We start from the raw sequence: 26,913 nt of genomic DNA, 5'->3' as shown, positions 1-26,913 counted from the left end.
AAACACAAAAGGGAAAGTTTTCAAAGACACAAATGCAGGCACTTATCTTCAGCTGAAAGTCAGTGGGAGTTAGGAGCCTCCCTACCATTTGTGCCTTTCAGGGTCCCCAAAATGCCAAACTACCACCAATACGAACATGAACAGAAAAAGAAAACCACTGTGTTCCTGACGAGCAAAAATAATAATATAATTCTATAAAATCAAAGGAACAGAAAAACAATCTCTGACGGCAGAAAAAATTTAACACTCTCTCAGCAGCTTATGCACAACAGACTGCGAGACGGCTTTAAAACCACCAACAGGGCTCTATTGACATTTGTGAGTTTAATTTCAATTGAAGCCTATACACCTAGTGTGAGAGAGAGTCTTAAAAATGTTTTAAAAAAACCAATCAGATAAGACCTTTTGTGTTCTACTACTTGACAAATGAATTAGCAACAAGAGAAGTGCAGGCCTGTCACATAGCAGGTATCCTCTGAAGTCAGCTTTTGTTCTCTGCTGCCAAATTCTGCTCCCCTTCCAAAGATGCCAATGGGGGAATAGTAAAACCTTTGCAAATGTATTAGAAAGCTATCAAGGAGCCTCACTGCATCTTTAGAATTGTTAAAGACTGAGGAGAAGGATGAAACTGGCACTTTACAGCACAATTTCCTGGCATCTGGGGGGAACTGGTCAGATGGGCAGACATAGGAGAGGACCGGCATTTGGGAACCAGGTGATCCAGGTCTCCTCCTCCAGCAATAACACAATCATGAGGATGGATCCTTCTCATCTACTCACCTGGCAGACGCATGTAAAGTAGATACATGGCAGGAAGAGATCCCTTTTCACCCTCTCATTTGTCCTCAAAGATATAAAGAGCGAGAGCAACTGCCACAAACTCAGGCTCTGTTAAACCCAGTCATTTTTCAGTGGCCGTTTCTTATTGTATCAGTTACATTGCTAGTTCCAGTTGGACAGCTGTATTATGACCCTAGAAACTAGGGTGGAAGGTCTTGAAAATGCATATTCTGTAGGACATTACTCTGCTATAAACTCTCCACAGCTTGGTCTACAGATACCATACATATTTATAAAACTGATGCACTTCCATGTTGGGTTCTCTGTAATTACACTTCATTTTCAGCTATTAGATTAATCATAGCAGCTAGTCCTTCCCAAGAAAGGAAAGGACATTTGCTTTCAAAATCCTGTACTTGGTGAGGATGTTTTGTGGACGACAGCACTCAAAGAATAAGGCTCAAACTTCCTTATAAATGAGGAGTACACCTGTGACATGGCCAAATTCTGTTAAAAGAAAATACATCGCTATGTAGCTAACCATGGTTATATCATGAAAAGGAAGTAGGTAAGCAGGTGCTTAGATGAATGCTGGTTCCTCAGCGTCCTTGTAAGCCTTATTTTGTCATAGATCAAAGACCTCAATTTGTGACAGTGCTGCCTGCAGTATGGCTTCAGCATTCCAATAGACTGACTAAATCTCCTCAGGCTGGCCCAATACTGTCCACCTGCCCATATGTACCAATTATTTTTTATGGCTTATTTTTAAATAGTTGCAGCCTTCAATTGACACCAAAATTTCCTGCTGTGCCTGAAGCAATATGCTTTATTTTTAATTGTATAATCACCTATCAAGTTAGTGCAGAAGCATTATTAAATTAATATCCGCCAATACTTTGGGGGCAGGCCTGCCAACAGGGGGTGGGGGGAAGGGAGACACGACGAGGGGGAGAATGGGGGCAATTGTCCATGGGCCCAGTGATTTAAAAGGGCCCGGGTGGATCTAGAGGGAGGATAGATACGTACCTCCTTGCCTGCTCACCTCATTCCCCCAACGCCCCCATCGCTCACGCTCTATGCTCCTCCCATGAATGGAACTTATTTATTATGCACCATGCTGGTTCCAGGATAGGCTGAGGAGGTGGTATCTGCTACTCAGCTTCCTAGGTTCATCAGTTATCTCCCTGTGGGGGTCCAAGGGACCCAGGACACTGAGTAACAGATATGCCTCCACAGCTGCCCAGAAAACTGCATGGCACGTAAAAAATAAGTAAAAACTTCTGGCGGAAGCCCACTCGGACCTCGGACATCCTTTTCTAGGGGGGACATTGACTGTTCTGCCTTGGGGTCTGGAACTGCTGTTGGTGGGCCTGTTTGGGGGAAGAGTATTACAGATATTTTTCTCCTTCTGGAGGGGATAAATAGATGTGCTGATAAATCATATCTTTTGTCGAGTACTGTACAGTGTTAGACTGGAAAGGAAGCATGTAAAACTCTCCTTTGCCATGATGCCTACAAAAATCTTGACAGTAGTTAGGCTGTTGGTACTCTGAGACTACTGTTTATCATGCTAACCAATATTTCCTCACTGTTTCCTTGCACTCCCCTGAGGGTCTGTCTGTATCCATCTGTTGGCTCCTGTCTTATACTTAAATTGTAAATGCTTTTGGGCAGGAGTTGTCTTTTTGTTCTGTGTTTGTATAGCACCTAGCAAAATGGGATCCTGGGTCTATGACTGGGGTTCTTAGGTGCTATGATAACACAAACAACAACAGATTAAACCACGGGACTTGTATTAAACCTCAGCAGACCTGTGTTCTATTCCCATCATTGCCACACTTCCTTTCACAAATCACTTCACTTCACCTCAGTTTCTCTTTGTGTACCATGAGGATAATAACTAATTAACAGACATGTGTAAAGCACTTTAAAATCCAGGGATGTAAGATACTGTAGAAGTACACTGTTATTATTACCAAACAAAGAAATGAACTGTGGTGGTTAAAACTATAGTGAAATAAAAGAAGATGACTAGTTTTTGAGGTTTATGATGGAGAAAATAAGAAAACATTGAGATTGTAGGGCAAAGTTTTTAAAGATACTGCCAACATAAAAATGAACAGTATTTTACCATGTGTGGACTTTTATACAGAAGCACTTCTAATAGATGGTAATAACACTGCTGTTTTCTGACCTATCTCCTCTTTTTCTGATGTAATAGAGATTAGAAAAACTGCACATTGCTTAAAATACTCTGTAAATCTGAAGTTTTAAGGTGTAAACATTATGGCTATAGTAGGCTCTAGAAAGAGAATATCATTTCCTTCACAGTATTCCTAAAAGGCTTTTTACCTGCAGATGGCTGGAAAGCATTCTTGAAGTCCCTTTTTTTTGACTAAGGATCCTTCAAGGCAGTACATGAGGATGTCCATAACCTTGGAAACAAAAGTTACAATTGTTTAACAATATTTGATTTTATTGTTCATAACAAAAGTTAAATTCTGAACAGTAATAGAATTTTCTATATTTTTGGTACCTAAGTATAATGTGTTATCTCCATAAAAGATCCCACTGCATTGCAATGTATTAGAATTTAGAATGGCAATGGTACTGCTAATTGCTGCAAACACTCATTCACAGTACCAGTACACATTTTACAAAGCTATAAACTACAGGCATATGTCTGCTATAGAAGGCCTTAGAAGAAACACCACATTTAGTCCTAGTTATCAAGAGGAAATGGGAACAGGAACACTAAAGTTAAGCAAATCACATGTATGGTGGATTCTTCAGCCTTAATGAATATGCATTTGAAAGACAAAACTTTCAACATCCGTCTTCGATCCATTCAAAATGCTGCTGTAACAACCATGTCCAGACTGCTAACAAAGTCTTTTACTAGCTTGTCTTTACCAGTTAAGACCTACCCCACTCTCTGCTCTGGTCTCTTCAACCCTGGGAACCTTCGCTCTGCCCAGGCTACAGGGATAACTACTCCAATACACATATCCACATGTCCTTTTATGTAATCCCCTTGTCTGAAACCCTCTCTGCAACCCAGTCTTCCATGCACCCACCATCTTCCTTATCAAGGGCCTCCTGAAAATACATTACTTCCCAGTCCAACTCCTCCCCTTAAAAAAGAGTTTACCTAAAGGAAAAAATTATAACAAGGTGTGCTAAACACCACTAACTGATATTGCTTTTATTGCACCATACACAATCCTTTGTATTTCTCTTTTCTGCTCAGCTTTTAAGCCCTTTAAAACAAGGATGGAGTCTTCTGGCCTCAGAAGTGTTATTTTAAAAAATAACGTATGTACCATGGTGCTGTATAGGTACATGGCACTTTACAGATTGTGCAAGGCATTTGCCCTGCCCAGATGAGCTTATAACTCATAATAGACAAGAGAAACAAGAAGAAAGAAAGAATGGATGCCAAGCAGAAGTAGATTTTAAAGAATGATTTGAAAGAGAAGGGGGAGGGAAGGAGGCTTGCAGATAGGTGGTTAGTAATTGTCCCAAATACAAGAGGCAGTACGGTAAGACTTTCTAGCTCCTAAATGAGCCATAATGTAAAAACAAATCCCCCTAACCCTAAAAGCTCTGTGGTAGTTTCGGCAAGAACATCTACAAATGAGTTTAAGTGCAATGTATTATTCACTGATTTAATAGAAATTGATATATAGATATTGCAGAATATTCTTACCTCTACAAGAAGATCCACAACATCTGTAGGCATTTTATCAATTAGTATTTCGATGACTCTTAGGATCTCTCCTTTAGCCCGAGCAAGGGTTGTGGTGTGAATATTCTGTTGAGACTGAGTGTTTGCTGCCAGGGCAGTGTGTCTATGCACCTACAAAAGGAGTAGGATTATACATTTAACTGCTGCTGTCCATTTATGTTTCAACTATACTTAACATGAGCTTTCCAGATTAGTTCTTAATACCAGACCAGATTCCAACATGTCTATGGTCCCTACCAGTGGTGAGAGGAGTGTTCATGTCGGCTACTGCAGTTCTACCTTGTCACATCTCTTCTTCAATGTGTACATAAAGCCAAGAAGGAGGTTAAGTAAAGAGGCATGGGTGGTGATGATTTTTTTTGCCAATCACACCTAACTTTGTGACTGCACCTGGCCGGCACAGTGGAATGATTAGCTCCCCATCTAAGACTGAGGCATGGACGAAGGCTGAGGTACTGTGACTGCGCTGACGGAAGGAACCAGAGGAATTACAGATTACATATTAATTATTCAAAATTACATATTTTTTTAATTCACGTCATTCACTAGGAATTAAAACATTTGATGACCAATCCAGACATATCATTTGGGAAAGATACAGAAAAGAATCTATTTTTATGTGAGATTTAAGAACAAATGTTCAATATTTGAATTAAAATATTATGTTAAGAACATTTGTATTTTGCAAAACCCATTTGCTTTACTATTAGGAGAACTCTGGATTACAATGTGGCCTTTGAATATGTTTTAATTATTATTCTTGATACAGACTTTAAAATGTTGGTGCACTTTTTTTAGTGACCCTCATTTTCATAAAAAGAGAGGGTCAGGGTGAGTAAATGGCCAATCTTGCACTTAAAAATGATATATAAAGCCAAATGTTATTTTGAACATTTAGGGGTCCTCCACTGACTACCTCCTTTCCTGCCTTCTTTTGCCAAGCGGAAGCCTCACTGTATGTCTAGGTACACTCACACATAATCAACAGTGGGGAGGACCTGGAAGAAACACCCACCACCAAAGATGGGTGGGATGGTGGTCTGGGAAGGAGACCCATGACACCCTTCCCAAGAATACCTTCCTATTTCCCAGGAAGGAACATTTGTTAGACTCCCTTCCCCTACAGCCAAATGAGAAAAGGAAAGAATCCCTGAACCTGGGTAGCCTGAGATAAAGAAGGGAAAAAATGACAGCAGAATTTGCTCCTTAAAACACGCAATTCTTTCATCCATTCATGTATGTCTGCTGAACCAAATCCCGATGGCAATACTCAATTTCCATTCAGTCTCTAATGATGCAGTATTTGCACTGCCAACATAAAGGCTAAGCAAAAACCTAGTAAGACCTTTGGGATTTTGCCCACTGCTCTATATGTGAATTGGAAGGTTCTACACCCAATAGATCAAGATATAAGAACAGGTAAAGCCAATTTCAATTCATCAAGTGATCTTATATATAAGTTATCAAGATACTGTTGCATAATGTGTGTGTTTGCATACCTCCAAATATGTAAAAATAATGACCCATTTTGTTTCCCCAAAAAGCTATATTTTGGGGAGGTTGTAAAGGAGAGTTGATTATTTTTTATTTCTGTCTGATAATACTGGAGCTGAAAAGCATTAATATAAAAAACAACTAAAAAGTTTGTTGCATGCCAAGATCATTATTCTTTTGAAAGTGCAGCTCAGTGAACACTGAAGTTTCTCTCACCTCCTTGGCAATAGTTGTTATGAAGGCGGGTGGTCTGGCAGTGGCAATGAGTGAGAGAGCATGTCGTGCAGAGCGGGAGGAGTCAGCTGCTGGACTCAGAGGCAGCCCCATTGTGATGCTAAACAGGGATCAGACAAAGAGGGGAAAAAAGAAAAGAGGCATTAGAAATATAGAGTGAAAAGATTAGACACAGCTTATAATGTCAGTTCAAGGTCAACGGGAGCACTCAAACAGTTAGAATATAATGGACTTCCAACAATGAGCAGTGATTAGGAGTCAGGGTGTTCTGGCATCAAATACAAAATCGAATAATTAACCATGAAGATTGAAAACAGTATGTGCATCTGTCCGAAGTGTTAAAAAGGCCTTGTTAACAAATTATCTAGCTGTAGTACTGAATACATATCACAAAACCTGGGACCAGGCAAATAAAGAACGTCATACAAAGTATTTTTATATTTTATTCTTTGACAAAAGTTTAGAAGCAGCTTGCAAATACAGCTTCTGTGGTATTACTATTCAACTGAGATAAGGCACTTTTAACTAGTTGTGGGGGAAAGGAAGAGCTTCTATAAGGCACTGAAAATATTAAATTCATTCAATTTGGTTTCCTGGGTGGAATGAATTATATTGTTTTAAAGTACTCCAAGTGGTAAGACAAAGGTAGACTCACCCATCAGCAATCCCTATGTATAAACATCGCAAGTGCGGCACAAGTTCACACACATTATAAGGCAAGATTGCTTTTTCAGAGCACGGGCAAATGGGCAGCACTGACTGGTGAGGAGGCACGGATTTTAGAATAACTTCTCAGCCTTAAAAATCTACACTTTAGTTGCCGTTTCCTAATTTACATTATACGCATATGAGAATGCTAAGTGTTATTAAAACTACACTTTTTCATTCAGATAACTGTCACTTCAGTGCATAATGAGAACCACAGATGATTTTGGTTATATAAGATGAGGTGAAATCTACAACTTTCTCCTCTGGCAATGTGATTGCAGATGTGTTAGCACTACTTTAATAGATGCACAAGAGATAAAAATGTATTAATTAAAGTCTGTCTAGGCCCAATTAAGTAATTCCATCAAACTACAGCTGTAATTTAAATTATATATGATTTAATTCTAAACACTTAGCACTGAGGACACCCCCAATATGTAAGTTAATGGCTCATTAAAATATTTAACTAACTTATTATAAAGCAACCCAAAATTATCTGTGTCTCTGAAAATAAAAACCTGAGGCCCAAGCGTGCAACCCTTACTCATATGAGTAGTCACACTGCTTTCAATCAGATTACTCACATTAGTAAAGTCTGCAACTGAGTTATGATTGAAATCATTTTACACAACTAATGTTATTACAACTGAGTAACAAAAAAACCTCCGTTCTAAATCCCTAACACAACAGATACACATTTAGAAACTCTGGGTTGGATTGTAAACTGTGCTGGAACTCTGCTCAGTGCAACTGAGTGGTGAGGTGGTAAAGGCAGCTGTCACCCACCTTTGCACCTCCCTGATCTCTGCAGCTGCTGGGGCCACTTCAGCCTTCAGTGTAAGTTATGAGTGGCCTCAAGACTAAACGAGATATAGCCACAACTGTCCTCTGTGGAGCTGTTTCATAGCCGAGAATCTCTCAGTACAGTCATATCAGAGCCATGCCCTTTTCATCCCTATAGGCTGCTGGAGTGGTCTAAAGCTGCCTTATCAGAGGGCAGTATGTGGCTCATTATTGTTGTTCATGTTGACTGCAAATGAGAGAGTACTGAAGATCATCCCAAACAATCCCATTATCTCCCACATCATCTTATATTTTATTCATGGCACATCTTACACAAAAGACACACATTTAGAAATGTTAAGAATTTTAAGACTTTTGTTTTTTAAAAAACAATAGTATACCATGTTTTGTATTATTTTTCTGCAAAGCCTATGTAGAGTCCAACTCCACAAGCCCCAAAATGACAGGAAAGAAAGCATCAATACATTTGTTCATGCTCCAAAAAATATGCAACTTAGTCTATCAATCAACTTGTATGGCTCCATCACAATAACATGTGAGTCATGATGTTACTGTTTGACATCTTCTGATATGCCAGGCTAAAGGGGAGAATGATAATTCTCCAAAGGAGTATAGCACATATTTATGGCATTGTTAAAAATGTTTCTGGGCCAGATGAGATGTTTCTCAATTCTGGTCTTTAAATCAATATAACTGGGAAGGAGGCTTGGAGAAAATGCACATTTTTGGAGATAGGAAGGGAAGGGATGAAGTATACCTCTCAACATCCTAACAAGAGGACATCTGAGCAAACAGGGAAAAGGGGATACTAAAAATGTGAAACATCAGTTTTTCAATGAAGAGAAGATATCTCTTTTTGAACTATACTTAAGTCAAATATTTCCAATAAAAATAGGATTTAAAAAAAATTTCCTGTTTAATTCTCTCCTCTGCTCATGTTTTATATGGAATATATGTTAATGAAGTGTTGTATAAAGGCTGTTGGCGTGAGTTTGGGATGTCCAATTACTTATAAGCAACAAAGCCACAAGTACATGAGTGTCAATTATAACTTTATTCCACACCACTAAGTATGATGCATATGCTCTATATGTTAAAGAAGGAATATTATAGCAGGTTTAAAAATGATTGGAATTATTTTTCCATCTGTAAAAGCAGGTGCTTCAGATACGGAGAGTTCTATCTAACATTCTGTGCAGGAAGTGGGTGCTAAGACAGGTGTCAAAATTATTTCATATCCTTAGTTATTTCCATTTTTTCTTATTTTTAAGAAAAAAGTTGTGGTCAGTGGTACAGAACTCCTCTTGAACTGCACTTAGCAACTTAAATTGTAACTTAATGTTTTATTTTATTTTATATTTTGGTTATATCTACGATATAACATGATTGCATACTCTTGTAGTTTACATGAAAAATTATTCAAAGACTAACCCACCATTGGTTAAAGCTTTCTCTGTCAAGTCAACTATTTTTCTTCTGGAGCAACTACAGTGACACTGTCAAATTATGTAGCAGCAATACATGGACAATGGAAAAGCATTAGATTCAACACAACTACATAAGATCTTGATTATCATTTTTACTCATCTCCTCTCCTCTTACTTCATCAATATATGTAATAAAAATGAATATAACAATTAATGTACTTCACAGAATAGTACCATATAGATGTCCCTGCTTTTTTTATTTGTTAAAGCTCTTTGAATAAAACTAAAAATAATTTAGTCATTTTTGCAGACTACTGGAGTGATGAAAGCATATTAAAAACTAGATTAACAATCTAATCCTAATGATGTTATTTAGTAAACCTGGTCTGATCCCCTTGCGTATTCAATGAAAACTTCAGTAAGCATAGTTCAGCCAGTATTTCTGCCCATAAGCAAGGATTAACATGTTTCTGTCAGGAGCATTTTTCCTCCCAGTGTTGGGTAAGGCATGCATTTTCCTGAAAAGCAACAGGTTTCTTGTTAATTTATTTACAACACTCAGCAGTGGTAATATGTGGCTAGAGATTAATCCCCTCCCACAGCTGGTCTGTATGGCTTCTTTCAGAGCTAAAGCTGTGCGTGATGGAACAAGCACATTGCACCAAGACCGCAGACCAAAACAAAGGCAGGTGCAAAGCTAGCATTCACAGGGAAGCACTAGGTCTGTTATATCCAGACTTATATTCTTTTATAGGGGAATTTCATTCTTTCTACATCCTTAAGATTGGTACAGGTGTATTGTCCCAGCCAGATACAGATTCCCATCAGTCCCGAAACAGTCATTTGCATAAACCATCATGTAAACACGCTATTGATGGAATTTTACAAAACTGATACTGACCCATCCTACCACAACACAAGTCCACCTAATGGCAGTGGCACTAAGGGAGCTCTATTTTTACCCTCTCTTCCCACCCCCGCCCAGGAAATTTGATTCAGAGTACAAAATGTTAATTATTTTATTTATTTAAATTTATGTATTGTATAATATTTTTCTAGGAAACATGTTTCTGAGAGACCCTGCAAGAATACAAGTCCTCAGGTAGTTGCAATAATTAAGTAGCACTGCTGGGAGCATAACAAAGGCTCTGTTGGGTTACTGGAGAACAGCAGCTCTTAAACTGTGGGTTGCAACCCTGAAGGTTATTGCTGGCAGGTTTCTGTGGCGTTGTAAGGCTGGTCCTTTTCCTGCTAATGCACTCTGCCTTGTCTTAAGCATGAGTGAGTGGAATGCGGATCATAGGAGTGTGCTGGTGTCAAACTGGGAGACCTGCATTTGAGAGGAACTCAAGAATACAACACTCAGTCCCCCAAGAGAGAGAAAGAACACTGAAGGGCTCCCTCCAGCTCCTGAGGAGCCTGGGAGGAGAGTGAAAAGGCTACTCCTTGTACCAGGGTTGTGTGTAAAAGAAGGCACCATGATGGAGGATGGAGTTTTACCCATCAAACACGTACAGTAGTAGGTAAGAGGGGGGCAAAAAGGAAGTGGAATTCCCACGTCACAGAAGGGAGAAGAAATTCACCCAGGGCACCAGACAGAATTTTTGGGATGAGAAGTCATGGCAGGAAGGCCAGGGTCAGAGCAGCTAAATTTTGGGTTATGGGAGGAAAAGGCTTTTCAAAACTAAAAATAAAAATGCTTCAGTGCTTCCTCATGGAAACACGGAGCCTTCTTGGACACACACAGATTTTGCATGTGCATTTCCTCCATCTAAGAGGATGGGATTTAAATTTAAAAAATGAACAAGTATCCAGATATATGGTGCTTTTATTTACTTTAATTTCCAGTTAATTTTTTGCAGCTTTGAGGAGGTCTGCTCTCCAAAAGAAAAAGAAGCAAAGAACTATCTGCTGTGTTATAATATGGACATTCAGGACTACAGTGCAATTGGAAGCAACAGGAAGAGGGACAGAGAATGAGAGGAGAGAGAGAATTTAGGGTGATACAGAAAAGGCAGATGGGTTGGGGGAAAGGGAATTAGCAAGAGAGAACCATCGCTCTTGATTTTTTGGCTTTTGTAAGGTGGTCAGATTCCAAGTTTGATCGCTGTGTTTTTACTTCAGCATGAATAACTGGTTTAGCCCCCATCTAACAGCCAACTTCAGCAGTGCAGCTGTTTATCATTATTTCTAAAACAACCTAGTCAACTACAGAGGATTAAAAATTTGAAATTTCAGAACAAAAAAAAAGGATTTATTCTTTTCCATATTTTGTATAAAGAGTGACCAAGACGGAAACCAAATCCCCAAACCCCTGAATTCCACCAAGTCAGTCAGCCACACAGAGGAACACTTAAGCCATGCTCCCCTCAAACCCTTTATCAGCCATGAAACCATGACCATGCTAATAGCCTTCTGCGACGGAAAATGTAGGGATGTGATTCTGCTCTGGATCTTCCTCTGTTCTAAGGATGAAACATGTGGCTTCTCCTGTGTCCCTTTCCTTCTGTGGCCATTAGGTCAGACAGATACCTTGCAGAGGCTGAAATGTTCCTATACAAAAGGGCAGAAAAGCCAACACCCAGCAATTTCCTCTCATTGTGGCTTACACCACCAGTTTGACACCATGCAGCAAGTGAATGGAGGAAGCCGGGGCCTATATTTTTGCAACACTGTAAAAAAAGTCTAATTTAATTTTCTCTTTTTAAAAGCAGTCTCCGTTTTCATGAACAGGCTTGAATTGATGCAGAATAATGTGTCCCATGGCATAACAGCAAGGACCTTTGGGACTGTTTTACCTTCCTGGGGGCTGTTGAGAACACAGGTCACATATCCCGCTGATCAATTGCCCATGAATGCAGAATTGCGTGAGTACTGACCGATCTCAGTACTTCCTATTTTATAATTCTATGTCTCTATCTTTAGACTGAATTTCAACTTAATTCGAATTAAAAGGTTTAAAAAACGAAGCTTATAATTGAAACGGTGACAGATCCCTTGCTACCTTCCAGGTTTAAAAGGTATTTTTGTAACCCAAATATATGGAAAATCATCCAATCATCTTTAGAAGCTTCCTCTACACTCCAGCTCATGTTCTTCCTTTTTTTAATCCCCAGCTATTAACTACAAAGGTTACATTCTAAAACTATTGCCCTATATTTGCAAACAATTCAAGCCCTTTAATTTATGCTGCATTTTCACCATAGAACAAAAGAAATTCGTTAATCATGTTCATCTAAAACTAAAAAGGAACTCCATTATTGGCACCTTTTATACATAACACGTTGAAGAGAATACAATTTGTTCTTAATTTTTATAAAACATTACAGAGTAATCCAAATCAAACTCCAGTTTTTAATTCAAAGAAGAAAAATTATGGACAACAATGATCCCTAAGTCCCCATGCCTAGGAATCAAAGCCTAATTAATGCTAGAAAAATACTCTTAATCCTCATGAGTGAGCAGTTCCACTCAGCATGGGTAGGATAGTGTAATCTTTAGTGTGTGTATATGGGGGGGGAGGGAGGGTGGACTAGAAGGGTGGAGGAGTTATCCAAAGCTCTAAACTCATCTCAGCTCAGAAATTTATTTTATTCAGTGCAAAAAAGAAGATAAACACTGCATGTGTTTTTTTTAGTCAATAAATGTGAAGTGAAATTTTAAAAAAAGCAGAAGCTTGACATAAAAGCTCCTTCAAAAAGCGTGCTTAACATCACAGACAGAAGCAAGGCAGCTGTGCACTGTTATTGTGTACACGGTAAATCAGGCACAAAAAGGGGCAGCTCAGCAGGGCACCAGGAGGGTAAGATGCATACTTAACCCCCTGCACACATTGTTGCTCCATTTCTTTCCATCTTAGTCCTTCTGAAGTCAGTACTGTACCTGTCATGGATGTAACAGGCCATTTTCAATCTAAATCTTGTTATGGATTAATAAGCAAACACTTTCTCGCTTATTATGCAATTTATCATGATGAAAATTGCATTGGGCTCCTTCAAGGCTACATGCTGATACATTCATTTATTCAGTGCTCTGTGTATAGAGAGCCATACTAATCTTTATGACAGCTAAGGATGTAACAGCAAGATTAAAATTACTTTCTGAAGAACTGTACTTGCTCAGTTTATATAAAGGCTACATTTAAATACAGTATACATTAGCTGAATTTTTAAAAAGCCAAATCAAAGAGTATACAATATTTTACCTTTATCTTCTAAAATTCAGACAAAACATTATTCATCTGATTCACACATTTTTCCACATTAAATGGTACAAACCATGCATTCTTGAAATTTTATTTAGCCAATGTCTAAAAATATGCTATATAGTGACCTATCAATATTTATCTATAAACAATGTAAAAATAAGTTAGTCATCTGAAGACTGGCACAGAATGATGATTTGATGCATTTATAGAAGCAAGGCAACCTGCAGAGTTCATTATTGTCCACATTTTCTTAAACGGTTCACAATGATTAGAAACCACTGATACTGCAGTGATCTTGCAGAACTGCAAATGAAATACAAAATGTAATACAAGAATTAATTTGACACTAAAGAACATGGCTTATGAAAGTATATGATGGTGTTTAATATTCTAGGAATGTTATTTCTACTGGTTAAATAATTAATAATTTAACAAAACCAGATTCAAATCACCTTTAAAATATTTAAACTGGAATATTGTGAATTTTTTATTTTTATAAGGTTTATATTATCTTCATGATTTTTTTGGATGGTGGTGGGAGGAGGTAAACTACCAGAATATAGTGTACTATGCAGCTAGATGAATAACTGTCATTAAGATTTTTGCAAATAATGGATTTATTAGAATTCAATATTAGACCAACTAATCACTTCAAAATATTGTGGCAGGTTTGTTTATATTTTTAATTTTTGTTAATACTTAGAAGTGTGATTTGAAGATATTAATACAGTATTATTTCTGAAGATAAAAAACTTTATAATCTCACAATATATATAAATACCAACTCATATGTTAAACAGCATACTGCGATTTCAAGCACTGCATGGATGACACATGTATTAAATCATTTATTAATGTTTTTTCAGTATTCATCTCTCACATGCTTTAAAATGTATACAGAAACATTCATGGTATCAGCAATGCAATACTAAAAAACACCATTATTAAAGAGAAGGCATGCAGCTGTATGGATAGCAAAATACCATGGATATCAGCATTACGATGACAAAAATACTAATTACTGAAGAGAAGACATATATTTGTATTTCTTATGAGCAGTAATATTAAGAGTAATTCTTAAGTTATGATGGTAACACGATGCTTACTTATCTGTGACATTTGTATTTTCAGTTACTGAATGTTCCTTTCAGTTTCAATCCTTAGCTAGTCAAAGTGCAAAGTTTAAAATACTGTACATTCTTTTTTAGTGGTAAAATTTTTTCACAGTTGTTAGTTTAGTTTACCATTTAGCACATAAGGCTGTATTTGCAAGGATAAAGACCTATATTTTTGTGTTGAAATTGTTCCATTCAATATAAAATGTATATTAAAAATACAAATTAGTATTTACAACTTGTGTCCTAAAATTTGATAATTCTGGGAATGTCAATCAAAAGTTCTAAAGACTAGATCCTTTTTTGGTGCAAATCAGCAAAGCTCCATTAAAGTAAATGGAGCTATGCCAATTTATACCAACTATGGATCTGGTCCACACACTTTATTGAAACATTATAAGTACTGAAATATTGAAATACTTAAAATATTGAAAAGGGGAAGTTTAAAATGTCAATACATTAAAAATATAAAAGAAAAAATAGTTTCTATGTTTTTATTCTAAGTGATGAAAAAGCATCTAACTATATATTAATTTTTGAGTCAGTTACATTTAAATGTAATTTGCAGTAATATTTCTTTTTAAATTAATTTTCTGTATCAAATAAACACTAAAAACCTCAACGTAACGTTGCAAAAGAACTACAATACAGTCACCTCTGAAAATATTCTAGATACCATTTAGAGAATAAGATGAATATTTACATATTTCTCCCAGAGTAGGAAGCTGATACTTTGTATGTTACAGTCAGGGATTTATTTATTTATTTATTTCACAGAATTCATGTAGCTATGAATGGAAACTAATCTTATCTCAATAAACACTTTACCTATAGCCACTAATATTATCCATGATTACTAATTATTATTATTTTGTTTTTAGATATGAAAAAACATAAACCATGTGAAATGTAACAATTTTGTTATATCTAATACACAAACAGACCACTCTGGCTGCTTGTTGAATCAACTGTAATTTATTTCATTAATTATAAATATATAATAGAGTATCTCTTTTTTTCCCATGTTTGTTTTGTATCACACAGTTTGCATTATCTGATAAACTTAATTAAATAAAGAAAAAAGATAAGAGACACACAAACATTTTATATAAAATCTATTCAGAAAGAGATTTAGAATAAATACCAGACAAATATTTTACAACAAACACTAACAGTAAAAAAAAAAAAAAAAAGGGAGGGGGCAGTTCTGCAAAACCCTTAATGTACAAATAGTCACACTGATATCAGATTACTCATATGAGAATTGATATTTATGACACATGGTAGGAAAGCCTCTGGCTGTGTAACAAAATATTACTCAAATCATTCCATAATATATTATATATAATTTAAAAAAAAACAAAAAACAAAAAAAACAAGGCATGTCAAATTATAAGAACCTAATTACCCATCCCCAAGTATAGATGTACAGATTCTGCCACCCTTATTTCATGAGTCATCTAACTGATTTCAGTTGTATATTTTATCATAATTATTTCAATGGGTTGATTCAAAGAATAAGGGACTGCACAGTGAAAGTAAAAATGGTAGAATCTGGCCTGTGATCAATGAAACAACCCTGCACAAACCACACAAATTAAAAAAGAGACTCAGAATCTCAATTGAAATGATGTCGTATATGTACTCTACAATGGTGTATGTACTAAGGAGGGGCGGAGGGCGGAGAGAGGGGAGCAGATGCCACAAGCAAGCTTTTTTTCCTGTCCTCTATCTAGGTTTTTATACTGCACCCATCACCATGGAATCTGAACATTTTGTCTAGGGAATCCTGAAAATACAGATGAATGCTCCTGCTCATGTGAATAATGTTACTTAAATGCACGTGGCAGGACTGGATCCTATGTGTTAACCTGAAGTAGGCAGGAATTCTGATTCTAGTTAATCGCAGTTGCCACAAGAGGCCATAGGGCAAAAGGTGGCACATCAAATTGACAAATTTTGTATTATTTAAATCTCTACATGCTAATAGTAAAACCTGGAGATGCACTTACTGGATAAAGAGCAGTAGATGCAGGTCACAGATAAATTCAATAAACTATTGTTTAAGCTTTTACCTTAATAGTATATTCATGTCTTTGTCTATTTCAAGGAATTGACATTTTAGTTATACTACAGAAGACATATGATTATATGAACCATATATACCCCTTCTGCCCATGAGTTTGATTACAGCATTTTATCTTCTTTTCCAGTCAATAAGACCAAGGCCCCACACTCTCTCTGAATACCTCCACCCTCTTCACTTCCTTCATTGCACCAAAATTTTTGTCCTTGACTTCAAAGCCCTGAATATTTCTTCCTCTCCCCAATTTTTGCCCTCTCTCTTTTCATAGCACTTTTGTCCCCTCCGTTCTGCCGGTCACTCTAGCCTTGATATACATTATGCACACTTCTCCCACAAACATCTCCATGTTCTCTGCTATAGTATCCTTATATTTAGTCCATCTTCCTGAGCTGACCCTCTCCTCCTTTAAATCTCGTCAGATGACCCACTTCTAATGTGATTGTTACAGAAGGTGAGCTGGATGATGATGGAAGCTGTAGGGTAATTCGAGATAATCTTTGTATTTTTCATAACACACGCACATACTGTGTTATTAAAACTTTATAGTATCAGGATTTGAGCAACCACTAACTGACTATTTTCTTTGCTGGTTGTAACTCTTTCCTCTACCCATTCTCTCTGCTTTGTCTTTTCAGCATGCATTATTTTATCTTTTTTTTATAACACCTAACACATTTACTACTGTATATAACTAAATAATAGCCCCATATCAAAATTCCTTCATCAAAACAGACCTTTGATTTGCCTCCACCCTCCATAACTTAATTTTTATCTTAGATTCAGAATCTCTCACCTCCTCATGCATTCCCCACATTGCTATATTCATCTATTACCACTATGACACAGGCCCATTAGCAAACTGTCCCATTCTTTGCAAGCAACTCTCATCTCAGACCTGATAAATTCACTACATCAAATACATTGCTTACAGGATATTTGTCAATTAAGGTTAACATACAAGATCTCTATTGGAAGCTTGCCACTTATCAATACTCATAATTATGGCATGATGTGTGTATGGGTAATATTTAAGGAATAATGTAACTATGTTGAAGTTTATGCCCTTATGGCTTTTAGCTTAAAAAGAGTCATCAGGGAGTGATATTACTCAGTGACTGTCTAGGTCCTACAGGAGGGTGCAGCCACCTATCCCTGGTCAGCCAGTGGCATAATGCAAGGCTCAATTGTCTATCATTGCCTCATCAACAGAACACTCAATGGAAAACTATCAACTGCAAACAATCAAAACCACTTGGAGGTAAAAAACGAGCATTATAACTGATGGGGATCGCCCTGGATATAAATAAAGACAAAAGATTGGTTCAGTATAATCAGAATGGGGAGAAGCACTCTGGATCCATTCACTGCGGAGACATCTTATTGAGCGGAGGTATTTTTCATGAAAGATTAGATCTTGGTTCCCGTGAAGTCAGCCAGCTCTGCAACAGACTGAACTTTGGAGGGAAAACCTACTTTATAAGATAAGAAGGCAATGTAATAAAGTGTAGGCCCTACTTAGCATTTTATTATTTTATTTTGTATTATAATCATGTGTTTCTCTCTCTCTTGCTTCTAGTGGAATCTCTATACTTTCTTAAATAAACCTTCTTTTGTTTTATTACGAGTGCTGTGTGTTATAGAGGGGTGGCGGTTTAAGGTAAAACTGGTAAGAGGATGTGGGATTTCTGTGAGTAGCCCGTGTCAGAGGTTAGATATCACAGGTGAATGCTTCAAGAGGACTCAGGGACTGAGGTGCATCTCTTGTTAACCTGCAAGGAAAAGACAGTGCTGGCATAGTCCAAAGGAAAGTGGCATGAGTGGCTGAAAGGCTGGTGGTGTTAGGCAGCTAGCACCCAGTTACCATAAACAAGACTCCCTCACACTGGAGGCAGAGGGGTAAAGATGTGAGTCACAGTCCTGCATACCCCAAGAACCTTCACAACCATCTCCACTGACACATCCTTCCCTAAGCCACAGTGCCCTAGATCTAACATAAGCACAATGCTGCTGCTGCCTGCATTCTCACATGTACAAAGAAGCCCAGCCACATACCTCTATCCTCAAACAACTCAACTGGCTTCGCATTCAATCAAGATTAAGTTTAAAATTGCCTCCTTGTTTGTAAAAACCCTCCTGGAGTTTGTCCTAGCCTACCACATAGACCTTGTCTCCTCATACTCTCTTCCATTAGCCTTTCATTCATCTTGAATACACACCCTGGAAGCAAACAGATACATATGTGTGGGCTGGTAGAAATATTGGGACTGCTGAATGGAATCTGCTGCAGCAGAATTTAAATAAGCGGTGACATGATCCTGCCCCTTATGCTTTGACTAGACAATGACAGACATTATTTTGAGTCATTTAAATGTAGTGGCAGCTGCCACAGATCCTGCCCCATGATTTTAGGCTCCCCTTCTCCCATAATCTGCCCAGCCAAAACCTCCTCTCCAGGCATGGATGAGGCAGAACAGCAGCTGGACTCTCAAATACAAAGGATTTATCTGCTTCCCACACCATTCCCATGCCTTTCTTGTGAGAGGCCCAGGTCTTTGGCTTCTGGCCACAGTGGTCTCTTAATTCTTTACTGTTGTGACAACTGGGCCTATAAATTTACCTGAATCGTGAGCTCAATTGTACAAAGTAGGTAAAAATTCATAAGACGTTACAGTAACCTACAATAACAAATGTTGATGGGGAAAGGTATGAAAGGGAAACAGAATAACTGAATAAGACTAAACAGAAAGGACAACTTGATATGATTCAAGGACTGCACTGAAATTATGCTGGTTAAAAACCAGATGAGGATCCAGAAGTTAATAAGCCAAAATGTTGGATATTGGGCCTAGTTGGTGGACAAAATAATGAGAGAATGGGCTATTCCGCCCCTCATTCCCTTTTTGGGTCCTTACAAGAAAAAGATTTTGTGGGAAAGTACGAAAGAACAAAAAGAAGAACAAAATGCCTTTTTTGCCTCTGTCTTCACAGACAAGATCAGCTCCCAGACTGCTGTACTGGGTGGCACAGAATGGGAAGGAGGCGAACATCCCACAGTGCTGAAGGAACGGGTCCAAGACTATTTAGAAGGATTGGACATACACAAGTCCATGGGGCCGGATGCAATGCACCCGAGGGTGCTGAGGGAGTTGGCTGAGGTTATTTCAGAGCCATTGGCTATTATCTTTGAAAGCTCGTGGCAACAGGGGGAGGTCCCTGAGGACTGGAAAAAAGCAAATATAGTGCCCATCTTCAAAAAAGGGAGGAAAGAGGATCCAGGGAACTACAGACCGGTCAGCCTCACCTCAATCCCTGGAAAAATCATGGAGCAGGTCCTTAAGGAATCCATTTTAAGGCACTTGGAGGAGAGGAAGGTGATCAGGAACAGTCAACACGGATTCACCAAGGGAAAGTCATGCCTGACCAACCTGATTGCTTTCTATGATGAGGTGACTGGCTCTGTGGATGTAGGGAAGGCGGTGGATGTGATATACCTTGACTTTAGCAAAGCTTTTGATACTGTCTCGCACAGTATTCTTATCAGCAAGTTAAAGAAGTATGGGTTGGATGAATGGACTATAAAATGGATAGAGAACTGGCTAGAGCATAGGGCTCAACGTGTAGTGATCAATGGCTCCATGTCTAGCTGGCAACCGGTCACAAGTGGAGTTCCCCAGGGGTCGGTCCTGGGGCCGGTTTTGTTCAACATCTTTATTAATGATCTGGAGGATGGGGTAGATTGCACCCTCAGCAAGTTTGCGGACGACACTAAGCTGGGGGGAGTGGTAGATACCCTGGAGGGTAGGGATAGGATACAGAGTGACCTAAACAAACTGGAGGATTGGGCCAAAAGAAATCTAATGAGGTTCAACAAGGACAAGTGCAGAGTCCTCCACTTAGGAAGGAAGAATCCCATGCACAACTATAGACTGGGGACCGACGAGCTGGGCAGCAGCTCTGCAGAAAAGGACCTGGGGGTAACGGTGGATAAAAAGCTGGATATGAGTCAGCAGTGTGCCCTGGTTGTCAAGAAGGCTAATGGCATATTGGGCTGCATTAGGAGGGGCATTGCCAGCAGGTCACGGGAAGTGATTATTCCCCTCTATTCGGCATTGGTGAGGCCGCATTTAGAATACTGTGTCCAGTTTTGGGCCCCCCACTACAAAAAAGATGTGGACAATTTGGAGAGAGTGCAGCGGAGGGCAACCAAAATGATTAGGGGGCTGGAACACAGGACTTATGAGGAGAGGCTGAGGGAACTGGGCTTGTTTAGTCTGCAAAAGAGAAGAGTGAGGGGGATTTGATAGCGGCTTTTAATTACCTGAAAGGGGGTTCCAGGGAGGATGGGGCTAGGCTGTTCTCGGTGGTGGCAGATGACAGAACAAGGAGCAACGGTCTCAAGTTGCAGGGCGGGAGGTCTAGGTTGGACATTAGGAAAAAGTTTTTTACTAGGAGGGTGGTGAAGCATTGGAATGGGTTACCTAGGGAGGTGGTGGAATCTCCATCCTTAGAGGTTTTTAAGCTGAGGCTTGACAAAGCCCTGGTTGGGATGATATAGCTGAGGTTGGTCCTGCTTTGAGTGGGGGGTTGGACTAGATGACCTCCTGAGGTCCCTTCCAACTCTAATATTCTATGATTCTATGAAAAGGATAGATGGAAGCTACTGGAGTGAGCTTCATGATCATGACAATCACCTCCACTATTTCGTGGGACCCCAACCTGCTCCTGAGAGATGTCCTGACCAGTAGAGGCCAGAAATAGAGAGATCCAGATAACAATCCCACCCCTACCAATTCAAGCTGAATTTTAACAAGAGCAGCAGTAACATCTCCAGCTCCTCTCAATTAACTTTTCTTTTCCCCAAAAAAGACAGGTATTACCACCTTTGATAGCATCTAAGAGATTGTCAAACAAGGGAGTTTTTCCTTTTAAAATCTCCAGCTAACAGGAAAGAGAACACACACAAAAATTGTTAATATGAAAGCCTTATTTAATACTTTACATTTCAAATGTTGTAACTGTTTTTCCCTTCTTTTTCTTTAATAAAAGGTTAAAAGGATTTTTAATGGTGTGTTTGCCATGGTGCTAAACAGGCTGAGGTCTCTGCACACCACGCCGAGAACTGGGTTATGTTAATACCTTTAGCCTATATATTCCATCTACATTAATACAACAGGAGCCAGCTTTATGGTTTTTATGTCCCTAAAGCTTAGTGTTTGCTTCATGCAACCTCCCCAGATTCTCTGTCTTCCCTCCCCCTGCAATGTTTGCACTACTTAGCACCCCTAGAGAGGAGGAGGAGATCTAAAAATGCCACCTCCATACATTCCTCAAAATTGTTACTTTCAGTGACTTTTTTCATAATGGTTTTAGGAAGCAACATACTTTGTACATTCACAGTAGGCTGGATTCCACTTAACTACTGGTATTTTTAGGAGGAATTAATTATAATAAAGAAAAACTAATATAAGTTTTTAAAAGAAATGTTTGCCAAATTTTACAAACCAGTTTTGAAGACATAGTTTGGGAAAGTTTTAAACATGAGTTGTTGAGAAAATGTAAATTTAGTGATTTTTTACAATGGGACATACATACATACTATACATTATTTTTACAAAATGCTATTGTGGTAATATTTATTTTCAATTTTACCTCAAATTGGCAATTTTACAATAGAAATCTCTTTTTGATTGGTTGAAGTTTAATTGCAAATACCTATTTAAAAGGTGGACTACGTGCCACATAGACAAAAAGATACGTACTGTAGGACAATGTATAGTATAAATCACTATTTAGGACAGCTTAACAAAGCTTTTTTTGATCCAGCAGGTAGTTTGTGCCCTATTGAGTTCATGATTTCTTAGGGATGTTTAAATCTGTGATTTATCTAGATGCTACCTATGCACACCAAGTTTAGTTCAGGAAAGTATAAAAATCTAGATAATCACAGAAAATAATTGTGCCTATGTGTAATAAGCAGTAGTTCAAAACAATATAACAGCTTTTTCTAAAATGTATTTTTCAGAATACCCAGAAATTATTAGTTCACATGATAAATTTAATGCCGCACAACAAAAATATGTTTTGAAAAAAGGAGTGAAAAAAATACTTCTGAAAAATACGAGCTTTTCAAGAACAAGAAAGTAAAAGGAGTTTAGAAAAATATCTGTTTTTCTAATAAATAATGTATAACTGATTTGTTTTCTCAAATTTGATAAAAGAATGACTTGTAGGTTAAGATGTTGTACTCCAAGGCACATCCTGAAAAATGTTTGTCAACTACAGGTAAGGGTTGGTGGTGAGAAGATGGTGACAGACTACTAACTACAGAAGTGTAAAAAGTGTCACCATTTACATATAAAGAGATCCTTCTAGTCTATGGGTGTGTCTACCCTGCAATTAGACATCCGTGGCTGGCCCATGCCAGCTGAGTTGGGCTCAAGGGTCTCAGGCTAAGAGGCTGTTTAACTGCGGTGTAGCCTTCTGAGCAACAGCTGCAGCCTGAGTTCTGGGTCCCTCCTATCTCATAGGGTCCTAGAGCCCAGACTCCAGTCCAAGCCTGGGCGTTTACACTGCAGTTAAACAGCCCCGCAGCCTCAGTCCTGCGAACCTGAGTCAGCGAGTGACTAACTGCAGTGTAGACATACCCTATGTGACTAGGCCTTTCCCCTTCTGAGGCCATCTCTATACTATAGGCCCTATAGCACCATAGCTATGGTGCTGTAGCTCTCCTGCTATAACCTTGTAGAGTAGAGCAGACTACAGCAATGGAGAATTCCCTCGAGCATTGGTGCTAGATCAACAGAAGCATTCTTCTCTACAGCAGGTGTTAGGTCAGCATACCTACAGTGCTCAGGGATGTGCATTTTGCATGTACATTAAGTTTTAAGTGTAGACCAGGTCTGACATTACACACCAGAACCAGCAGAGACCACAAAAACAAGTCAACTCTCTCTCATATATCGGTAATTATAAGTTTGGTGTTGCTGGTACAAATGTCAGATTTCAAATTGCTTAAACACAGGGTGGGGGGGGTTTCCTCCCCTAGTTCAATACAGTTGTCAAATCTGTATTTTCATGTGTGTTAACAGGTGCAACAAAGCAGAACATCACACACAGCCACACACAAAATTACTATGTTAAATACATACTTTGCAAGTTGCTTCTCAGCATCAGCACAGAGCTCCAAAAGGCCCATTAATACAGCGGAGACATCCATGTAAGGCTCCCATACCGTAAAACCTCGCCCAATCAGATCAATGGCAGTTCTGCGGATGGTGCTGTGCGGAGGAAGTTTGGGGCTTGGTGGTTGCAGCAGAAGGAATGTCAAAGCCTTACCTGCCATGCAAAAATGGATAAAAAACTAGTACAATAAAAAGAAAACTAATGTACTGATTCTGCTTCGTTATTTTGAAACAGTTACCACTAATAAGAGAAAAGTATGGAAATTTAGTCATAGAGTTCAATATAACATTAGACTCTGATCCATAAAAAGGGTCCAGTGGGCAGGCTTTTACACCTGCACAGGGTCTCAATGAAGTCAGTGAAAGGAGAGGTGCAAAGTGGTGCCAGTATCACTTATAACCTCTTTGGTGCAGGAACCATCTTTTTGTTACGTGTCTGACAGAGCCTAACACAATCAGACTCTCCTCATACCACGACATCTAGGTGTTACTGCAATAAAAAGAATGAGTAATAATACAAAATACTATATAAAATCTTTTGCAGGATCAGGGCCCTATTATATAGGACTGCTTCGTAAATGGCATGTCAACTCTCTAGCAATTTAAATAATGCAGTCACAGATCAGGTGAGAGAATAAGAGGAAAAAGCCTGACCAGGAAAGTTATGCTCTAAAATGAGACAAAGATGCAGGAAAAATTTTCCAGACAAAAGGAATGGCAGTGGGAAAGGATTTTCCACCAACACTTGTAAGCCCAAACAAGATGCTTACCAAAAAGTCCTACAGAATTCAACAGAAAAAGCGATAACCCTTCTATAGGATTTTTGAACCATCCTGTAGAATTTAATAAAGAATTATGTGCCTAATATCAAACTCTTTAGGATGGTTTATCTATGGGAAGGCAATAATTCTCTATTAGAGTCTATAGTAATATTTATAGACTATTGATTCCATCCTTATTGTATTCTTTCTGTAGGACTATTCGCAGCAGGGTTGGCTGCCTCCTATGTTCCCCTGGTGGCCTGGGGTCATGCTACAGCACCCTGCCTCAGTTTTCCCTCTCCGGTAACCAAATAACTTCATACAAGATCTCTTCTCTCAATAATACCTCTTCTCAGGGCTGGTTTATTATTAAAACCTTGTGCAACACAGTCGATAACAAAATTCCAACTTAAAATCTATTTAGCACCCGCAGTGTAAATAGTCATTAAGATCACCCTACATCTTGTCCCGATGCCCCACATATGACACAACAATGCCTTTGACCACTCCTGGACCTGCTATCAATTCTCTCCCATCCCTTTTTCTCTGGACAGCTACCCCCACACCTCCAGCTGGAGTGAAATCCCATTCTTCCACATCCTCTCTGCAGAGAGCATCTTTCACTTCCTCTGGCCCTCTTGCTATTCCCTCTGGGTCCAACTCTCCAGCCCTGGAGATGTCAGCGGGTAAACTCCTCCACTACTCCCCTGTCTTCAGTGCTCTCCAGACCTTTGTTGCGGCTCAGAGCCAGCAGGTAATTCTCCCTGCAGCTCCCTGGCCTTCAGCCCTCTGGCCCTAGCTCTTCAGCTTGGGGACCAGCCCTCTTGTTGCTCTCCTGCCTTCAGCCTTCTCCCAGGAACCACATAGAGTCTCTGGCAGCTTGCATCTCCTGCTCATCTCTTCCTTTCAGCCAGACCTGAGTTTCCAGGTCTCTCTTTCATTGAGGATCTCACCCTCTAGGACTCAGGTACCTCGTTTTAAGCCTAATTGGGAGGCAGCCGACGAGGAACTTGAGCACTGGCCCCACTCTCTCATAAAGAGCCAGTGTCACCTTGTGATACTGTTCCATAAAAGGAGGAAGATCTGAGACACAGATAGGTGCAAGTCCAAGAAATATTTTTTAAATTGCAGAACACATTAAATAATACTTTCGAGTTTAATTAATAAGTGCTTTACATTTCCAAAGTGCTTTATAAACATGAAAAATCCTCTCATCACTTCTATGAGGCAGGTAGGTAAATATTCCCTTACCCTCATGCAGAGACTAGGCCTGGACAGTTTCTGCCCAAAAGAAAAAAAAACCAAAAAGAAGTATTTCAGAATAGAAACCTTTACTATAGATGTGGCTAACTGCCACAGCTCTAATATAACTAAACAAGAGAAAGATTTCAACTATTTGTGCAAGTTTTTTGTTTGTTTTTCTGAGGCAAGGAGGGTGTTGGTGGTGGTAGGAAGCAGAGAGAGGGTGTGTTAATTTTCATTAATTTGATTTCATACAAACCTGACAGCAAACCACTGAAAACTTTAACCAGTTTAAGAGAGTTAGTGTCTCTGTAGTTGCTTATTATCTTTCCAGAACTTGGGGAAATATGTACCTAAGTCAGAAACTGTAGCATTCTATGGTAAGAAATTGAAGAACCTCTACATAATTTTTTTTACAGGAAGATATTTTTTAACTAGAAACCTGCATGCACTATAACTACAATGGAACCAAATAAAATAGTGCTTTATGACTATTTAAATAGAGGTGGCACTCTGCCAAAAATATATTGTAAAAAAGTTTCAGAACGTATTATTTACCAACAAATGTACAGCATGGACTGCACGCATATCCTTCCTTTAAATCTTATATAAGGATTTGGGTTTATGTAACACACAAGGTTAGAAGTAATGACGCGAGTCAGGCTGCTACATGAGATTGTATCCCATCTCACCAAAAGCTGCTATTCTTTCCTGCTGATGGTCAGTAAGTAAACTTATAACAATGCCATGGCACTGTTGACACAGTTTGATAACTACATTTTTCACGATAAGTTTATCGGTTCAAAATATTTTTCCTTATACCTGAGATGTACTGAACTGAATTACCAGGCTCTAAAACATCCAAATGACTTTTCAACAGGGACAGCACCAAGTTTACTGGGCCTAAGTGTGACATGTTATGCCATTTGTCCCAACAGTACTGTGGCTCAATTTAAAAAAAAAAAAAAAAAAAAAAAAGATGTATAACTTAAAAGCAAACACATCAATACCTATTTTATCTCATCAACTGTTTAGTGAGAGCATGTGAGTATCTGCATGTAAAAAGCCCCCAATTCTTTTTAAGAATGTTTGGATAAATTTAGTACTCATGAATGGTCTGGAATAG

At 38.7% G+C, this 26,913-nt stretch overlaps 1 protein-coding gene across 4 annotated transcripts in view; it reads right to left on the bottom strand.

Moving 5' to 3' along the window:
* Positions 1 to 26,913, bottom strand: part of WDR7 (WD repeat domain 7) — a 347,323-nt gene that overhangs the window by 64,721 nt on the left and 255,689 nt on the right. For 3 of the 4 annotated variants that reach the window (XM_067545438.1, XM_067545439.1, XM_067545440.1), the window contains 4 exons: positions 23,752 to 23,938; positions 6,239 to 6,356; positions 4,490 to 4,639; positions 3,133 to 3,215 (listed from right to left, as the gene is read on the bottom strand). In XM_067545438.1, the coding sequence (XP_067401539.1) occupies positions 3,133 to 3,215; positions 4,490 to 4,639; positions 6,239 to 6,356; positions 23,752 to 23,938 (538 nt within the window). Of the gene's footprint in view, positions 1 to 3,132; positions 3,216 to 4,489; positions 4,640 to 6,238; positions 6,357 to 13,582; positions 13,706 to 23,751; positions 23,939 to 26,913 lie in introns of those variants that run through there. The other variant, XM_067545442.1, reaches the window with a different exon arrangement.

This window comes from Emydura macquarii, unplaced genomic scaffold, assembly GCF_026122565.2.
Source record: "Emydura macquarii macquarii isolate MOO-44397 ecotype Brisbane River unplaced genomic scaffold, CSIRO-AGI_Emac_v2 contig_1045, whole genome shotgun sequence".
Lineage (NCBI taxonomy): Eukaryota > Metazoa > Chordata > Testudines > Chelidae > Emydura > Emydura macquarii.
The sequence above is the reverse complement of the archived record's forward strand: the minus strand, read 5'-3'. Positions and strand labels throughout refer to the sequence as shown.